The sequence below is a fragment of the Lagopus leucura genome, unplaced genomic scaffold (assembly GCF_019238085.1).
Source record: "Lagopus leucura isolate 7727_CA_CO unplaced genomic scaffold, USGS_WTPT01 Super-Scaffold_73, whole genome shotgun sequence".
Classification (NCBI taxonomy): Eukaryota; Metazoa; Chordata; class Aves; order Galliformes; family Phasianidae; genus Lagopus; species Lagopus leucura.
In genome coordinates this window covers 20,929,219-20,947,217 of record NW_024962252.1, presented here as the reverse complement: position 1 = coordinate 20,947,217, position 17,999 = coordinate 20,929,219, and the positions used below count along the sequence as shown (strand labels likewise).

Below are 17,999 nucleotides of genomic sequence, written 5' to 3'. Positions count from 1 at the left end.
TAAATTAGTCTCAATACATGAGTAAGCACAAGATCAATGGGAATGTGATGTGACCCATTCTATTCTAATTTTTAAGGTTTAGAAAACATTCTCATTTATATTAAGAATAATAGACAGTTGAAAGGCTATTTCTGAGCTTTAGTCTTTAGGAGCTGTATTAAGAGGCCATCAAAAGTAGTGAGGTACAATTGTTATTAATAAATCAGAAGTTTGTCTTCATTATTTGTGTCATCAGGCGCAATCAGACTAGATTTTCTACTTCATAAATTTAAAAACTCCTCATTATTAAGAAAATACAGCAGAGAAACCATACAGCCAGAATATTTAGCCTGACTGATTCTTTGCCTGTATGAAGTGATAAATAGTACATATTTTTTTCCTCTGGCAGGGACTGAAAAAGGAGACCTGCTTAATACTGCACTAAACTTGCTGCGGTTCAAAAAAGGAAAAAAAGAAGCTGTCAAATACATGAAATTCTCTTTTCAGGAAGATATAATTTTCACAGTTTCCACAGTTTGCATTTCTAAAATGTCTCCTCTTAAACAAAACTAAACAAATAGACAAACATACAAACAAAGAAAAAAATCCAGATGAGAAAATAGTAAAAACACCATCTGAGAGGTTGTTGAGGTTGGATAGTGATGACCTATGCTTGGAAATCTGCTAAAAATAGTATCAGAAGCTTGTTTACATCTCCAAAATACTGACCTGGGTGTTCCTTTATTTTTGTGTATTCTCTCAGAAACAATTGCATTAATCAAAATAAACTGCAATGCATAAGTTTAGACAAACTAGGAAAAAAATAAAAGGTTATATAGGTCATAAAATGACATTTGGATAATAGTTGGAGCTGGCAGTAACACAGAAATGTTCTGAAAGAGGAGTATCTCTGAAATAGCATGCCCAGTATATAACAGGAACTTCACATATACCAGAACGTATTAGAAAACATCTTCCCACCTTTCTACGTCCTCCCTGCTTCTTGCCCACAAATGTCTGTACAAGCAATACCTTTGCTATTCTGAGAATACGTGATGAAATAGTGACACTTTTCATCTGGGATTTTGATGTGTATGATCAGTCTTAGATATTTGTGCACATATATACTGGTCTTTCATGGTTCCAGAAAAAGACATAAAAATGATGTTCACACTTTTGCAAGAAGATAAGAGTGAAGCAAAGAAGATGGGGAGGTCTCTTCCAAGTGCTAGGTATTTTCCATGTTGCAGAAAAGTGTGTAATTCTAGTGGATAGTTACAACACTTAGTACTCTCTCATGTTAGCTGAAATACTTATTGTGATAATAAGGTACTTCTATATTTATTATTTTATTAGAAAAATAATTAAGACAAATCCAGCATTGTTTTACTTCTGCATTCATAATGGAAAATACAGTGTAATTCACATTAAGTAATGCTGTTTCATCTGTTCTCTAATGTGAAAAACATTAAGAGCATGTAGAATCTATCATCAGGTAAATGCATACTGTGCTTTTAAAGCATACTTTGCTGTGTAGTAGAATGAAGAAAAGGATGTTTCATGTATTTGTTGGTACAGCAGGGGGTTGCAAAAACATTTTATAAGGTTTCTTGCTCAAAAGTTTTAATCAGCTCATGTATATTAAATTATAAAGTATCTGTGTGCATGTATGGGTACATAAACAACTGGAGTACTGAAAACACTGGATGCTTGACTATTGACACACAAGAAAAAAAGGAGAGAAGACAAGGGAAGAATGAGTGATATGCATTAAAAAAAAAGTGTTGACTTTTTCCTACAACTTCTTAAGTATAACCTGCTTAAAAAGACATTAAACCATCTCTTGAATACTACTGACTATATCTCTCATTTCAGAATGCTTGTGTGAGCTGCATATTACACTGCCTAAATGCGGGGGTCATTCATGTGAATTCTGCTTTGTTTTAAGGAAGTCTTTCCTTTTTTTGGTGTGTTATTATCTGATATTTGCCATTTTCTATGTTAATCTATTTTAACACTGTATCAAAATCATAGCTTCTTTTTGCGAATAATTTCAAAATTGAGAAGATATCAAAGAAAGTGCCCTCAAAATTCTAAAAATTAATCGGATATATCTACATAACAGTCAAAATTGCACTTATGTAGCATAAGCCTACATAATTTCATTTTAAGCCCTGTCAAAATAACGTACTCTTTACATGATAAGTTCGCAAACAAACTAAATTCATTATGTGTGACTCCATTTTTCTGGTTCTGCATTGCTGTATAAATCAGAGTATACAATCCCTTAATTATTGTCATCTAAGTCCAGGACTCCTGTATTTGTTCCATTTATCTTTGAGGGATTCTGGCTTTGGGTTCTCAGTCCAGCATACTATTTAAGCCTAGATCCTCAAAGGATCTGTTGGTAGACTTGACATCAAGAATATACCTATGTTAGAGAATGAACTGATAGAAATGTGATGACATTTTGATTCCTATTTTTGATATATGCAAAGATAATTATTTAATTGAAAGAATAAACATTTTGCAATATTTCCAGAGAGTAATTGGGAGATGTATGGGAGAAGATAACCACCAGAAATTACATCATTAGGATAACAAGTAGCACTGGGAATCATAAACATAACCTTATCCTGTGAAATTCAGAATTATATAATCTATTACTTAGAGTAATAGCATGTACTACAGGATGATATCCCCAGCTCATGAGCTTGATATGTTATTATACTTAGTTAATTAGCTATGTAGGAAATCTCTTACTCAAGAGTATCAGAGAAGACGATGATGACATAAAATATCATCCCAAAAACAACATGCTTTCAGCTAAAAATCTATTCTGCCACAATACAGCAGCTATTCAATGCAAGAATATTTTCATTTAATTACCTTGCTTGGAGCTGTTTATCTAGTATATTTCCTTCCATTTAAAACTTTTTAAAATCCTGATACACATTTGCAATACTCTTATTAATGTCTAGCCATCAAACATAATATAATATTAATAAAACCTATTTTATTCATATTAAGGGGTATTATATTTAATGTCCTTAATATCTTAAAAATATTTATAATTCAACTGATTAAAAACCAAAACATTATTTTAAATATTTTAAGCTTGTTTCCAAGACTTTCAATTTTATGGAAAAATTCAGTTCATACTGGGTATATTTCTTTAATGAACTGTCTGAAAATGTAATGTTGGCCTCCATTGTTTCTATTCTAAAGGGCTTCAAACATCCCAGCTTGTATGAGAGAGGGATGACTTGTGCTCTCAGTAATCTGGACAGAGATTAATGAAATACAGTAGCAGTAGAGTATATAGTAAAGCAAACTCCAATATAACCCCTTACAAAGGGAAAGACGAAGATGTTCAAATGCACTTTATGATTTCTCCATGAAGAAATGGAAAGCATGATGAGCAGCCCATTTAACGAATTTTCCTCTTGATTCTTTTACTCAGTGTAAACAGAGCTGTTGAGATTGGAGGAGATTCAGAGCCTCACATCCAGGAATGCAAGCAGGGATAACTAATGAAACATCAACAAAAAACATCTCCAGAAACTGGTATATTTTCTTGTAGGTTTCGCCACACATCAGTGACAAAATGTACAGCTACTATGCTAGAAATATTACAGTGCATCTCTGTGAATACTGGGATGCTTCAAAGCATGAAAGGCTTAAACTCATCTTTATTTACACTGCACTGAGATTCTTCTCTGTATTCAAATTCTCAAAATTCATGAAAATAACAGTTAATTACAATAGTCTATGAAAGTCAACCACACACACTGATTTATTTCATCTTTTTTTTTCTCCACCCTATGTGTGACTTTCCACTAAATAACCCATCACCAAAATTCTACACTGAATATTGACCAGATTTTTGCCAGTGAGGACTTAAGGACAGCGATTGACGTCATGAATAGGCACGTGAAGGTCTTTGCTTCCCTCTAGTGACTGCTCCGGAAAGAGTTTTTACTGAATCTGCTTACCTTGATCAAATATGGCACATATATATAGCAAAGGCCTAACTACATTTTCAGATACCTGTATCAGTGAGATGCTGATACAGCATGGAAGATATATACTTGTGACAGCATTTGATAAATATCGCAGACCTTAACTTGATGTGTGCTTGACATTTTTTTGTGGTGGAATTTTAGGTTTATCAATCAGATATGATTTCAGTGTTGACAGTACAGTAACAATTGGGGGGAATCCCATCCTAGGTGCATTTCAAACTACATCTCTTTACACTCCAAATATTTATTTTAAGACCATTTTGACATGAAAACACTATTCTTTTAGAAAGACAGCCAAGTTTTGGTGAATTATATGATTCTTTAGTATCAGAGAGAATACTTATCATTTCAATTAGAGTTATATGCATACGTTTGGAAGTAAAGACAAGTAATTCCACAAACTGTAAATGGTCAAAAATGTCTTTTATTATACTTCATATTCATATTACTTGTATTTATACCACCTGAAATTCTGTCTTTGTTGCACTGACTGTAAATAAATTTAAAAATAGTGAGTGTGTATCTGCTGAAAACCGCATACAGTATGATTTGCTTATAAGGAATTTATGTACATGATCTCTTCTGCTATTCTCAAAGGGAATGGAGAAAACGACAGATGTGTGCAGCTTTTTCTCATATGGATACATAAGATTTCCCTGATTTTTCATCTCCTTGGGTTAACTCGAGAAGATTTCATATTTGTTTAAGTACGTCATAATACAAAGACCTACAAAGACCATAGTTCTATGGCCCTACCTCTGTCAGATAAACAGAAATAAATTCTTCAGGACTGTCATGTCTCATCTCAATAAATGAAAAAAAAAAAAATTAAAAAAACCCCAGAGGAATATATATATATAAAGATATTTAACCTTCCTGCGTCGCAACAGGAAAATGGTAATCAGTTTTCTCAGTTAAGGCTTGGGAGTTTGGAGCTCGAACTCTGCTTGGGTTTTGGGTGACATCTGACAAACAACTTTTCCCCCTATCTTTAAATGAGTGAGGGCAATATCAACCTTGTTGTAAGTTGCTTTGACATCTACACGTGATGAACTATAAGAGTTGTATGGTGTGAGAAAGGTTGAGAAACTTTCTCAGCTTTAATCATCATATGTGCTTTTCAAAGCTGAACTGATTTTAAACAGTTTTCCCCTACAACAATCAGTCAAAGTCCAGCACATGATGGATTTGCAGATCCCATTTGCTGCATTCCTTGTTGAGGTATTACAAGGAAAACAAAGATTGTATTTTATTTGACTTGGTAGCGTCCATGACTTTTTATGGAAACATAGGTACAAAAACAAAGTATGACCAAATTATTTGCTGTTGTAAACCATATTCAGACTGGTTAATTATCTTCTGCCCTCATTATATACTAAAATGTCAAAGATACAAATCAAATATTTAAAATTGATTATGAAAATACAACCACTAGCCCTTTTTATTCGTATTTCAGAATCCTAATTGCTTACTATTACAAAAAAACACTATTTTTAGTTTCTGGAAATCTGTATTTACATAGAAGCAATAAATAGCAATTGAATTCTCAACAAATGGGTTTGATTAATCACTCAGCAGAAATTCAAAAGAAAGTGAACTTATAATCAAGAATTAATTCAATTTCCATTTTTTGCTATAAATCTCCGCAGGTCATGTAAGCCTGCTCATTGCAGTGTAGGTGTTAGTGAAGAGCAGTGTTATAAAAAAGAACTGAATTATAAATTCCTCCCATGTATATAATGATTCATTTTCTATGTGACTTAAGCAAAGAAAAATCTGGTTTGACTCTTCTTTCAACATAAAAACACTTCACTTTATATCATGTGCTATCTACATATTTCAGCACTGAGTACACCCGAATTGCAGTATAATCTTATCAGTCTGTAAATTTAAATTTGTTTTGATAGAGTTTTTATGTGACTTGTCCCCTGATCTGATCTGATTCAAATCAGTCAAAACGTTTTAGTTGTCTGCAAGGGATTTTGGAACAGGCTTCTCATTCCATATAGTTATGACAAAAAAGAATATGATTCTTTCAATTTTGTATGCAAGACTAAAAAACACTACATAGACCCCATGCACATAACTCTTTATAAAAGTGGATTCTCCAGAATGTATTTATGATTTGAGTAAGTTCATTAGTATTAATTCTTTCATTATATTTCACAAATGAAAGCATAGAAGCTAGCACAGAAGGTAAATTTTCTGATGCTAATAGAAAAAACAAAACCTCAGATGGTATGTTATACCTACATGAATTACTCTCATTAGTTTTCTATTGTAATTACAGAAAAATCTATTATTTCCTCCATATCTTCCTGGTGAACAAAACACTGTGACTGTAAAGTAAGGAGGCATTACAATTCGTATTTAAAGAAGTGAACTCTGACTTTTGGTATTCTAATTATTAGATTACCACCTTCAGACATTTTGACCTGAGTTGTATGTAGTCATCTTAAAGACAACTGCTTTTGGCAGTTCATGGCTTAGACAGGTGTACTCTTCGCTGGGTAAAAAAAAAAAATGGAAGGCTGGACGCGAAGAGTGGTGGTGAATGGAGTTATATCCAGATGGTGGAAAGTGGCTGAGGGAACTGGGATTATTTAGTCTGGAGAAGAGGAGGTTTAGGAGAGTTCTTACTGTTTTCTACAACTACATGAGAGGAAACTGTAGCAAGGTGGGGGTTGATCCCATTTCCCACATAACTAGCAACAGGATAGTAGCTAGTTACTAGCAACTAAGTAACAATCTAAAGACCCGGAGAGGTTCACATTGGCTACTCGGTAAAAAGAGAGTTGAACGCACTGGAACAGGCTGCCCAGGTAGGTGGCGGAGTCACTGTCCTGGTTGGCATTCAAGAAACATGTAGATGTGGCATTTAGGGACATGGCTTAATGAATATGGTGGTGATGGGCTGATGGTTGGACTAGAAGATATTTGAGCTCTTTTCAATCTCAAAGATTCTATGATTCCACGATTTTTTGCAAAGGCTTGTAAGTCCAGGCCAAGCAAAGAATAACACTTCATCATGGTAGTTTAGAAAAAGCAATAAAGAAAGACAAAGCTGATTTGCATTCCCTGTCAATTTTATCATGAGGCAACAAGATACAAAAGTTATTTTGTTGGTATGTGTGCAAGCTACATTGTACAACAGCTACATTCTACCCTGTAAGCAAATCTATGAGAAAATTACAATTAACCAGTAAACTTTTCTTTGCACTGAATGAATTCCTTTGCACACAACTTCTACATAATTATAGCCAAATCTACCAGGGAAAATAGGGGAAAATGAATAAAAAGCTCTAGGAGATGTTTTTTCAAAAATAATTTAAACATTTTAAATCCTCTTTTTAATGGAGAATGCTTTAATATAAGTATGGAGTGAATTACCAAAGTTATGTAAGTTGATACATTTTCTCATTTCTCATATGTAGGTATTCATGGTTTTACGTAACTTAAGGGTTGCAAATCACCAGAAGTGTAAATTTGTATGGCAATAGGAAAAAAATATAAAACAGACCTTTCACTTACCCTAAACTAAGATTGCATTGTACTACTGCCAACTTTATATTCAGCAGGCACAAACTGCTATGAGTACACATATGGACAAATAAAAGGCTGTCATACTGTTATAACATCCTCCTGTAGCAACTGGCAGAAAAGAGCCCCAGAATCCTAAAAGCCTTTTCTTTACTTAGTGTTGAAATGTTATGTCGCACCACAAACAGCTATGGAGTGCATTGGCTACCACTGATACTTTCCTACAGAGACCACATGTGCTTGCATTATGTCTAGCATGCTCTGAAAAGAACAAACCAGCTGCATTGTTTTGCTAAATAGTCAGTGATCATTGAAACCCCCATGTGAGGTGCTATCTCATTCCAGTGATCTCTGTACACCGCACCTTCCACAACCTCGTGTTGTTGGTGTTTGCTGGTGTTGCATGCGAGGGTGATACTTGTCATGATCAGTACCATGTTACCAAGTACCCAGCTTCTTACTCAGTTATAAATTCTGCAGTCAGTCATGCATCCACATGCTGGATCTGCTAAGACAAAGGAATAACTCATCGGCAGATTTTCTTGTGTTCTAGGACTTCATATGTTATGGCCATAGATTCATGCATTAGAGAATGCAACTAAGCTCAGAAGAGCTATTCAGACAGCCTACAAAACTGCCACACTGTATGATATCTTTTAAATGGAAATGTATCCATGCATATTCTTCAAACCCCTGGGTTTACATAGCCTTACCCAGACTAACATGAAATAAAACAAGGAAAGGAAAAACAAACAAACAGTGATAGTTATATGGCTAAGATTTAGATGTGGTGTGCTCACAAGCACATAGAAAGAACAGTAGAATTAAACATAGAGATGCTGGGACTCAGCTCTTCAGCCCACGGATATTTTCTTAAGCAGGATGGCAGAGTTGAAGCAGGAAAGGCAGTGAGTAACACACACCGCACTGAGCTGGCAGATCAGGGGGCATGGGTTGCTTCTAGGAGGCTGAAAAGTTGTCCTCAAGGATCTCCTATAAATCAAAAACTGAAAGGCTGGTCCTGAGGATGTAAGTTCTCTGACCAGTGGATTCTTTGCTGGTTGAGACTCTCACCACTGCCCCCCTCTTCCTTCTTTACCTTTTTAGAGACGCAGGATGAAAAGGAGAAAAAAATTCAGAAACTGTTTTTAGATACAACCAAAAGCAATCATGACACTGAGCTTGTTCATGAAGTGTCTGGACAATGCTCTCAGAAATATGGTCTGAGTTTGGGGTCATCTGGTATGAAGCCAAGAGTTAGACCTGATGATTCTTATAGATCCATTCGCACTTCAGATATTCCATGATACTATGATTCTGTGAAAAGTCATACCTAGAACCTGATCAATTTCTTTTCTTTCTCTTGACAGACTGGGATTATTGTATCACAAACAGTTCCTGACACCAATGCCTCGTTCATGCCATGGAATGCAAAGCAGAAAAGGTGCAACCCTTCAGTGATTTTTTCTTTGACTTGGTCAAAGGAAATAAGTTATTTCTCCTTAAATTGTCATTTACTAATATCCCCAGTATTTTCTCCTACACTGACAGGAAGAGAATCAGTATCCTAAGAATTTATTAAAGGACAACATTTAGAAGTATACTGTCTGGAACAAATGGAATTCAGACTTTCAAGGAAAAACGAAAACCAAAAAACAAAACATCACATTTCATAGCACTGATTCTAGCATTTCAAATAGAGAAGCTGGAATACTTGAGGAAATATCTGAACTCATAAACAGATTGGTTGCAATTAACATGGACAGATGTGCCATACATATATATATATATATATATATATATATATATATGGGAGAATCAACTCTAACTACATAACGAATAAGCGGATTTGAAATTCTTTGGAGCACATGACATAAAATTTATTCTTTAGTTGCACTGTCTCGATACTGTACACATATTTGTCCAACTGTGTATGGAGACAATACAAGTTTGATAAGTGAAAAATCCTATAAAACATCATCACAGGGAAAAAAATCACGCAATTTCATAGAATCAATGAACTAAAACTGCTTGTGCCAAATTTGGAGTGACCAAATAGTCATGGACGACAAAGGCGGGAGGAGGGATTTGAAGATCTGGTATGATCAAGAAGCTCCTAGACTCAGAACTCACTTTATGGACAGATGATAAGGAATTGCTAATTAGTAGTCAATCTACTATCAAGCATGCCCAAAAAACAGGTAAACAAAGCTTTCCTTTCTGTTGGAGAAGTATTATGCTGACAAGAAAACAAAGCTTTCCTTTCTGTTGGAGAAGTATTATGCTGACAAGATCAGTAGAGAAAACTACTGTTTACTGAATGTGAACTTGCTACTCGTGCAAATGAAGGCAATGCATATAAAGGTGGCAAAAACCATTAGAGGATACTCCTGGCTGAAAAGCATTTAATTTAAAAATATGTTAACATAGAGTTACTGCTTAGTTAGGAACCATCAACTAAAAGCAGAGTACTTTTGTTGGATTATTTCCAAAATGCTTGCCAAAATCTGGTTATGCAAAAATCACCCGCTTTGGAAGGACGCAAGCGCAGCACAGCTCTGTGGATCTGCAACACGGATGAGGACTTCAATCTATCAAATCTGGTTGCCTGTTGTTGACACTGTCTAATTCCCGAGGCTTTAGAAGTGGAAAAATAAAAGCAAAACCACCAAGAACCCAATTGCATAGTCTGCCACATATTGAATTGTTTGAGATTTATGAATGATAAATTCAACATTATGGATTTTTCTTAATAAACATGCAGTATCAGAATATGAATTCAGACATATTCTGGAGTAAATACCAGTCAAATGCTACAGAACATAAAAAAACCCACAACGGTCCAAAAAAAAAAAAAAAAAAGATCATCCATTGCCCCCACTGCTAATATGATCCTCTTCTTAAGAGACAGAGGAAGAAAGTAGCATTTTGTTCTTGCTATTTGCTCAGATAAGAGCATTCTTATAAAATAACACAAATACATGTATAAAATATATGATAATCACATCCATTAAGAATTTACTGGTAGAAGATATTGCGAATATTTGATGGCTTATATCAAAGTTCAAAGCTATCATGTTAGTCATCAGTGTACTGATTTGAACTCAGACTAAATAACAAAAGCACTATCAAATTCACAGGCATACAGCTTCTAACAATGAAAAAGGCTCTGTAAAAATGTAACATAGATCATAGACCTGGACAAGAAATACATATTTTTAAAAATTGTTACAGCAATCACACAGGAATCCTTTTTTGAAACATTTAATCTGTATTTAGCCAAAGTTCACCTTGACTTTAATGGGAGATTTACTGTGAAACATTAATGAAGTAAATTACAACTGTGTAAACTTGGATTTTTATCTAAAACACACTGCTTTTACTATTTTACCTCTCTACAGAGCCATTTTCTGTTTCACTGAAGAAGGAACACTCTAAAAGGTAGCAGACAACTGCTATCAAGCTTTCACTACCTAGTATACAGCCATTATTTTATTAAGTTACATATGAACATTTGCTCCAACTAAATTGAAGATTGCTGTGGGTTTCACCATTGAAAACGATATTTCTCCCTGCAGGAACAGAAATGGGAGCTTTCCTTAGACACCTGTTTGATCAGTTACCCACTTGTCTGTTGCTCAGCAACTGCTATCTCAGAACTACAGCTCTCAGACATCCTCATTTTAGTCTTGAAAGGGCAGATTGAAACATCACTACATGAGTAACCTGTTCCTGGTGAGATTTTGTGTTATTTCAATATGAATAACCTCAGAAAGGAAGCCTTGTGACTGGAGGACCCAGTACTTCCACTCTACCGATGGATGATTTTACCTGTCCTCATACCAATCCTTTCACTGAGTGTGTATTTAAATATTATTAGGTGTTATAAATATTTCAGCCATAGTCATAAAAGCAAACATTTGTCACTTACGTTCTTGAATCGTCCCACAGCACACAATATGGATTCAATGTGCCCTGAAAAACAAACAAAGAAGCACATTAGTTATTGATATTCAAAGAAATTGATCATGCTTGACCTAAACATTTATTTGGATCTCTTTCTGTAAGATCGCCTTTATGTTCTGATGACTTGATGCCATTGAAATTGCAAAAGGTTATTTCTTTTTGAATATTTAAAACACTTTTAAACCTCTGAGTGTCATTGTATTCTCTCTTAGGTAAGGCAAGCCTAAATTTGTCCATTTTGTAAGCATCAGTACAATTGAAATATAAGATAATTAATCTGTTGAAAGACAACTTGAATGAACGTTTCTGGGTGTGTTTAGAAGCAGAGCTACAGATCGCAACTATAGGGTACATGGATGTTAAACCAGTAATAACTTCAAAAACACTAAGTAAATATTGAGCAATATTTCAGATGACCCCTTTATACTTTTGTCACTTGAGTATTAGCAGAGATTTTTGCTCAAAATCTTTTCTTTCTCCTTCAACTTCACAATCCCAGTTCCTATCTCTTTGAAGTCAATAGCAGATTTGAGTTGATTGGGAATTTAGGATCATTACACATCATTACATTCTGGGTAATGTTTTAATGTTTTAGGTAATTGAATTATCTTTATTATTACTCATGAAGAGTTGGGACAAAATTAAAATTCACATTTCATCCCTAATCTTGAAAAAACTTCTTTTATCAAATCTTGACAAATGATCATGCATAACTATTATTTTATTTTTTTACCAATTATATTAATTTGTATCCTAAGTCTGGGTGAAGAAATTCTATTTACAAACAGACATAGCTGTTAATTTTTTGAAAAGTACTCATAACTAAATTGCAATATGACATTGCACATCTGAGACCCAAAAGCAGGTATCGTACAGTTTATGCTAGCTGGTCCCATAGTGTGGGTAGAAATAATACAAAAAATAATAATAATAAAAAAAAATCCAAAAACAAACAAACAAAAAACCCTGAAAAAAGAGACAGGACAAAAATACAGGACAAAAAAGAGAAGTACATTATTAAAAAACCTCAAAAGCACATGGAAATAGAAGTCATTGCAGAAAGCTGAAATAAACTCAGCTGATATCAGACCACATTTCGCTCTGTTTAAAATCCATTCAAATTAAAAAAAAAAAAGAAAAAGATTACGTTAGGCCATTGCAGTTATTAAACAGAATCATGAAAACAGGATAAGTATTACTGCTGTCCTTTAATAAGGTTATGTACGAGGATTTGTTCTGCCACACATGGAAAATTAATTTCTTTTCATACCCTGTTCAACTATCCTTCAAGCTCTGCAAGGACCATTCTAGGCTGTCTTCCTATGTTCTTTATCTTGAACCTGCTATTTCCTTTCATACACTCCTTTTGGGTCTGGCCTCCCAGCAAAGCCTTCTCGCACTGCTGTCATTGAGCTACCTTTAACAACCATACATTTCTGCTAGGGCAGCAATCATTCATCAGAGCTCTTGCCAGTTAATTACTTAGCTGAAGCAAAGGAAGCAGCTCCTGTGTCCATTAAGGTTTATGACTGCTGCAGTATTGATTTAAACACCTCGGTACAGGACTTGGAAATGTCAAAAATAGACATATGTATGTGAGCGTGCATACATATATAACTCTGCCTGGCGTGTAAAACTGAACCTTTGAGACTTGATTGGCAACTTTGACAGCTGTGCAGTACAATGCCAACTGTGTTTTGTAGCCAGAGTTTTCAGTCTCATTGAAAATTTCATGTCCTACACTACTGCTGGCTTGTTACTTCAGAGTCCTTGGAGAAAAATTCAGTGCTAGAAGAAGGTGAGAGTTCTTATTATCTCTGCAGCAAACAAGGCTTTTGTCTGAGTTGTGCGATTTTTAAAAAGATAACTTCAGAGTCTCATTACTCAAAGTAGTGGAGAAATATTATCAAATGCATATTTAGATAACATGACTCTTCTGTAAATAACACATTGAAACTCATACTTTCACTATCCTCAAATATTATATTTTAGTTTATGAGTTATATTCTAAATAGCACGTGAATCTCCGATTTACATTTCTTCCATGTCCTCTCATTCTATTATTCAACTGGCTACTTCTGTTATAAAACAAAGCAACAGTAACAAATTTTGGAAACATGAATATTTTAATGCTATTTTGAAGTAAAGACAGTAACTCTTATTAACTGACTGCATTTACCCATCTTTTTTTCATATCTTGTCCACTTAATGCAATCTTGAATGGGGAGGTAAATCAACAAATATGGGTATATTATATATATTGATAGGCAACTTCAGAGGATGCTTAAAAATTAGTCATTAAATCCATTTTAAAATGAACTACTCTGTATAATTAATAAAATTTCAAGAACAAAGGCCCGAAAAGAAAAAAACAAGAGCCATTCAAAAAACAAACATAAAGTACAAAAAAAAAAAAAAAAATCAGATGAAAGAAAATGTCTGTATTTTACTTTCTGTTAAATAATTAGCCAATTTAATTGACATTGTGATTAATCATTGAGACGTTATTAAATAATGTTCAAATTCTAAGGATACAGAAATAATAGTTTTATTTTGATTTCTGTATCTGAAATACAATGTTTGCTCCATTGTGATGTATCACAACAAGCTAAACTCTAATTTTAATATAAGGAAAGGTAATAAACACCTGAACAATATTTCTGTGTAGACACAGTCTTATTTTTTAAATGTAGTCACACAATGGAGGCTATGCCTTGAAAAGAATCTCCAAATATTTAAAGACATTAAAATTGTATTATTGGTTTCCATGCTCAGAATGTGTAGATCAAGATTTTGTCACTGCATCTGCCCATTCAGCTACTACATCCAGATGGATTGATACTTTACATAAACATACTATGTACACTTAAGGACTGGGAATTTGTTGCAAATATCTGATGTTTCTCTGGATCAAATTATAGGGGAAAAAAAGGAGCCTAAGTTCAAAAGAACTGACTCTGATAGCTGTTGGCAATGTTATTGACTTTTTGTCTTGTCAAGACGCATACAATACTCATTAATTTCTCTTACCAAAATATTTACAAATCAAGGTGACAATCAGAGTCTCTAAACTGACCTTTTGTAATAATGGAGTTTCATCTCATTTCCATGCTTTTAGAACTTGGAAAATATTGCTCTATAACTTACTCAAAGTGATTCAGAACAAACCAAAACTAACACCAACTTATCTCCCTAAAATATCTTAAAATTGAACAACAGCAGAGAGCCCTGAAAACAAAATTGCCACAATTTCTCATCAGCAAACTTGTAATCTTACAGAGAGGTACTTTAAGTAGGTGCCAGTTCAGCTTATGTTCCTGCTTGATGTTGCATAAAATTTGCAATAAATTTCTCTGAGATGTTCTCGAATGTATAAACCTGAAATAAGTTAATTTTGTCAGAAAACCTAGATTTTTTATTTTATTTTTAATATATTTTTGTAGTTCCTACCATAACACATACACAGTTTGGCTTATTTAGAATTGAATATACTCTTGTAGTCGTTATTAACTATTCCTGAAGAAAATCTTATGTCCCCTGCATTAGAGTTTTTCTGGTGAGTCATAGTTACCACTGATGCCAAAACAATCAGTTTTTTCTAACCTGGAGTAAAATGTAAACTGAAGATCTTGGGGTCAAAGAGCATTCATCATACCTTTGCCCAGAGACATTAATCCAAAATTGCTACTGAATGAACACTGGAAGCTCCTGCAACTGATTTGTAACTGTGTGATCCCTAGGGAAATTGTTTATAACGAAAAAAATTGTCATAGCTTTACAGTCCTTTGCATAACAGTACTATTTACTAAAGCTCTAGTAACAATGTGTCTTACTATTAATTACATTAATAATTAATAAGATATTAATAATTATATTAGTTATATTAATTATATTAATAATTCATTATATATTAACATGTCTCATGATTATCTCTTTATGATTTTATTTAAAGTAAATTCTAATACATTTTCAGTGATATAAATAGAGTTTATTTGCTACGCCTTCTCATAAACTACCACCAACTTTGTTACAAAACGTTCTTTCCTTGATACTATAGGTGACAAAAATTTCCAGCAAAATCCATATTTTATTCTCCCTCTGGCTGAGAACTGTCAAAAGCAGAAAGAATAGCTATTACTATTTTTTTCTAGAGTTAGACTTTTTCATATTCAAAGCATTTTTAACACTAAACTAGATGGAAATATTACAGAATTAAAAGTAATTGCACAAAAATCACAAGCATTTGTAAGAGAAGCAAGGTAGATTGGAATGGGAACATTTTTTTCAGTCTGCTACAACAAGTTAGGTACTAACTGGCATTTCAGCATAAAATAATGAAAGCAAAGCAGTAAAGCACTATGTAGCTCTACAGCATTTGCTGGGAACAAAAATTAAGTATGTTGAGCAATACTAATTTTTCAATTTTTTATCCATCAAACCAGTTAATGGAGTGTTTTCCATAGAAAATGCTGTTTAGGAGAAAACCTACAAAACCACACAGAACAAGGATTAATTTTCCTTTGCATACACATCTGCACAAAATGCATATACTCCCTTTTCAAAGTAAGTTTGAATTTTAGCAATTATACTGGTTTTAATTTTTGATATTTAAACCTATCCCACTCCTTTCTTTCATATGACCTGATAACACTCATAGAAGATTATATCAACTATTTTTGTACTTACATTAGACAGATGTGCCAGTTCTATCTCTAGGAATGAATCCGTAGTTTTAGGCTCAGGTCGTATAGTAACAACAATAATTTTTGAATTAACAACTGTAAAATTCCTGGGGGGAAAAAAACAAACAAAACAAGAATGTAAAAATCGAAGATTTAACTTTATAATGCTAAATGAAGTAGATGGTATTACATTCAAAGAAGTGTCTCATGGATATTTTACATGACTTCAGTTGTCAAATATTCATGGAGAAAATGTACATTTTCAGAAATAGTAAAATCTGTCACTCATTACCTGTACCTGACACAGTAAAGGCTGAAAAACAACAATGATGGCAGAAATGGCAGACATTAAAGTATGATTTACTAATTAGAAGTATGCATCAATAACACAGACCTTCTGTCAACTTGTGAGTGCATATCATTCACTTAACTCAAAGTAGACCAACTAGTTCGGTCTTACAAGAGACAGCCATTTTTCTTTCTAAGATCTGTGTTGGACTTCTTTTCCACCTATTAACTGTAAAATTTTGAAGATGGATGAGTGCAGTGGCAGAGCCTACAGCAGTGCTGATTCTGCACTCATGAGAAAAACTATTTGTTTCCAACTGTGATAAACCATTCATTTGGTATATGAGTGGGCAACTTCATCATCTAAATATATTCAAATAATAAACTTCAGTTTTCTTCTGACTGAAATCCCACCAAAATAAAATAAAATAAAATAAAATAAAATAAAATAAAATAAAACCAGTCTTTCCTGGATAAGTCAGATTAGAACTGGTTTCATGTTACAGTATAGTTTATTCAGAATAATATTTTTATGTTAATTTCCCTAATTCATAACGTATATCACATTTTACTTAAAACATGGATGAGAATGGCTTTTAGTTACCTATCTAGGAAAAATCTGGGAATTGTTAAGGTTATGTTAATACAGGTATAAAGATATGGTGATATAATGTTCACGTTCCTTATAAAACTCTCAAGGCTTAAAACAACTCCCATTGTGTTTTCCCTTTGAATATAATGGGATGCATTAAAAAGAGCGTGACCAGCAGGTCGAGGGAGGTGATCCTCCCCCGCTACTCTGCCCTGGTAAGGCCTCATCTGGAGTACTGCATCCAGTTCTGGGCTCCCCAGTACAAAAAAGACAGGGATCTCTTGGAAAGAGTCCAGCGGAGGGCCACGAAGATGGTGAAGGGCCTGGAGCATCTCTCCTATGAAGAAAGGCTGAGTGAACTGGGTCTGTTCAGCCTTGAGAAAAGGAGACTGAGAGGGGACCTGATCCAGGTCTATAAATATCTAAGGTGTGGGGGGCAGAATGGCGAGGTCAGACTGTTTTCAGTGGTGAGTGGAGACAGGACAAGGGGAAACAGCCGGAAACTGCAGCATAGGAAGTTCTGCACAAATGTGCGCAAGAACTTCTTTACAGTGAGGTGACGGAGCACTGGAACAGGCTGCCCAGGGAGGTGGTGGAGTCTCCTTCTCTGGAGATGTTCAAGACCTGCCTGGATGCCTAGTTGTGTGACCTGGTGTGGGGGACCTGATTTGGTAGGGGGGTTGGACTCGATGATCTCTGGAGGTCCCTTCCAACCCCTACAATTCTGTGATTCTGTGATTCTGTGATAATGCTGCATTCGATAGAGAGGCACAGAAAGAAGAATAAAATCCTACAGAAAGGCATATTCACAGGCAGATGTTATCAAAGAACAAACTAGATATTTTGGATGTAACTATAAGTCATTTTCAATATTCTTATATTTCTTTCTTTCTTTCTTTCTTTCTTTCTTTCTTTCTTTCTTTCTTT

General features: G+C 34.3%; 1 protein-coding gene across 5 annotated transcripts in view; it reads right to left on the bottom strand.

The window, feature by feature from the left end:
* The window catches only part of ADGRB3 (adhesion G protein-coupled receptor B3), a 449,865-nt gene that overhangs the window by 169,067 nt on the left and 262,799 nt on the right, over positions 1-17,999 (bottom strand). For all 5 annotated transcript variants that reach the window (XM_042894113.1, XM_042894107.1, XM_042894121.1 and 2 more), the window contains 2 exons: positions 16,197-16,299; positions 11,476-11,519 (listed from right to left, as the gene is read on the bottom strand). In XM_042894113.1, the coding sequence (XP_042750047.1) occupies positions 11,476-11,519; positions 16,197-16,299 (147 nt within the window). The remainder of the gene's footprint in view (positions 1-11,475; positions 11,520-16,196; positions 16,300-17,999) is intronic.